Source organism: Aplysia californica, unplaced genomic scaffold, assembly GCF_000002075.1.
Source record: "Aplysia californica isolate F4 #8 unplaced genomic scaffold, AplCal3.0 scaffold00042, whole genome shotgun sequence".
NCBI classification, from domain to species: Eukaryota; Metazoa; Mollusca; class Gastropoda; order Aplysiida; family Aplysiidae; genus Aplysia; species Aplysia californica.
Genome location: NW_004797312.1, coordinates 2,055,110 through 2,056,568, shown reverse-complemented (window position 1 = coordinate 2,056,568; position 1,459 = coordinate 2,055,110). Strand labels below are relative to the sequence as shown.

Sequence of the window (1,459 nt, the reverse complement as noted above, 5' to 3'; positions counted from 1 at the left end):
CTGACAAACGGACTCACAATACTGACAAACGGACTCACAATACTGACAAACGGACTCACAATACTGACTAACTGACTCACAATACTGACTAACTGACTCGCAATACTGACAAACTGACTTGCAATACTGACAAACTGACTCACAATACTGACATGACTGACTCACAATACTGACAAACTGACTCACAATACTGACAAACGGACTCACTGTATTGACAAACTGACTCACAATACTAACAAAATGACTCACAAAACTGACAAACTGACTCACAAAACTGACAAACGGACTCACAATACTGACACACTGACTCACAATACTGACAAACTGACTCACAATACTGACAAACTGACTCACAATACTGACAAACTTACTCACAATACTGACATGACTGACTCACAATACTGACAAACTGACTCACAATACTGACAAACGGACTCACAATACTGACAAACGGACTCACAATACTGACTAACTGACTCACAATACTGACTAACTGACTCGCAATACTGACAAACTGACTTGCAATACTGACAAACTGACTCACAATACTGACATGACTGACTCACAATACTGACAAACTGACTCACAATACTGACTAACTGACTCACTCACTGTATTGACAAACGGACTCACAATACTGACAAACTGACTCACTCACTGTATTGACAAACTGAATCTCTGTATTGACAAACTGACTCTCTGTATTGACAAACTGACTCGCAATACCGACAAACTGACTCACTCACTGTATTGACAAACTGACTCTCTGTATTGACAAACTGACTCTCTGTATTGACAAACTGACTCTCTGTATTGACAAACTGACTCGCAATACCGACAAACTGACTCACAATACTGACAAACTGACTCACTCACTGTATTGACAAACTGACTCCCAATACTGACAAACTGACTCCCAATACTGACAAACTGACTCACAATACTGACAAACTGACTCGCAATACTGACAAACTGACTCACAATACTGACAAACTGACTCACAATACTGACAACAGTGCTTACATCGTCCACTTCTAGGGCTACTGGACTCGCTTCTTCCCCGTCTCACAACTGATCCGGGAACAGATCAGCTCTGGGGCCATCGGAGACGTGAAACTTGTCCAGGCCAACTTTTCTATCCCGATCGCGGAAGTTCCGCGGCTCAAGCAGCTTGATCTTGGGGGCGGTGCTCTCATGGACATTGGTCTGTACCCCTTTCAGGCGGCGAACATGGTCTTCAAGGGAAAGCCGCAGAGTATCAAGTCGGAACTCACGCTTAACGAACAAGGTCAGTCATTTTTTATAATAATATATAATAATAATAATAATAAATAGCATTTGTATAGCGGATATCCCCGCTCAACAGCTGGCTCTATGCGCTTTACACTTTATTATTACCCCAGCAGACCATAGAACACTCTGACACGTTCTCAGCTTCCCGGGAAGCATACAGTGCAAG

The 1,459-nt window shown here is 42.5% G+C and overlaps 1 protein-coding gene across 1 annotated transcript in view; it reads left to right on the top strand.

The window, feature by feature from the left end:
• LOC101856716 (trans-1,2-dihydrobenzene-1,2-diol dehydrogenase) overlaps positions 1-1,459 on the top strand; it is a gene marked incomplete in the record, with an annotated part of 13,512 nt that overhangs the window by 8,040 nt on the left and 4,013 nt on the right. The window contains 1 exon segment of the mRNA XM_013079183.2: positions 1,039-1,288. Coding sequence (XP_012934637.1) covers positions 1,039-1,288 — 250 coding nt within the window.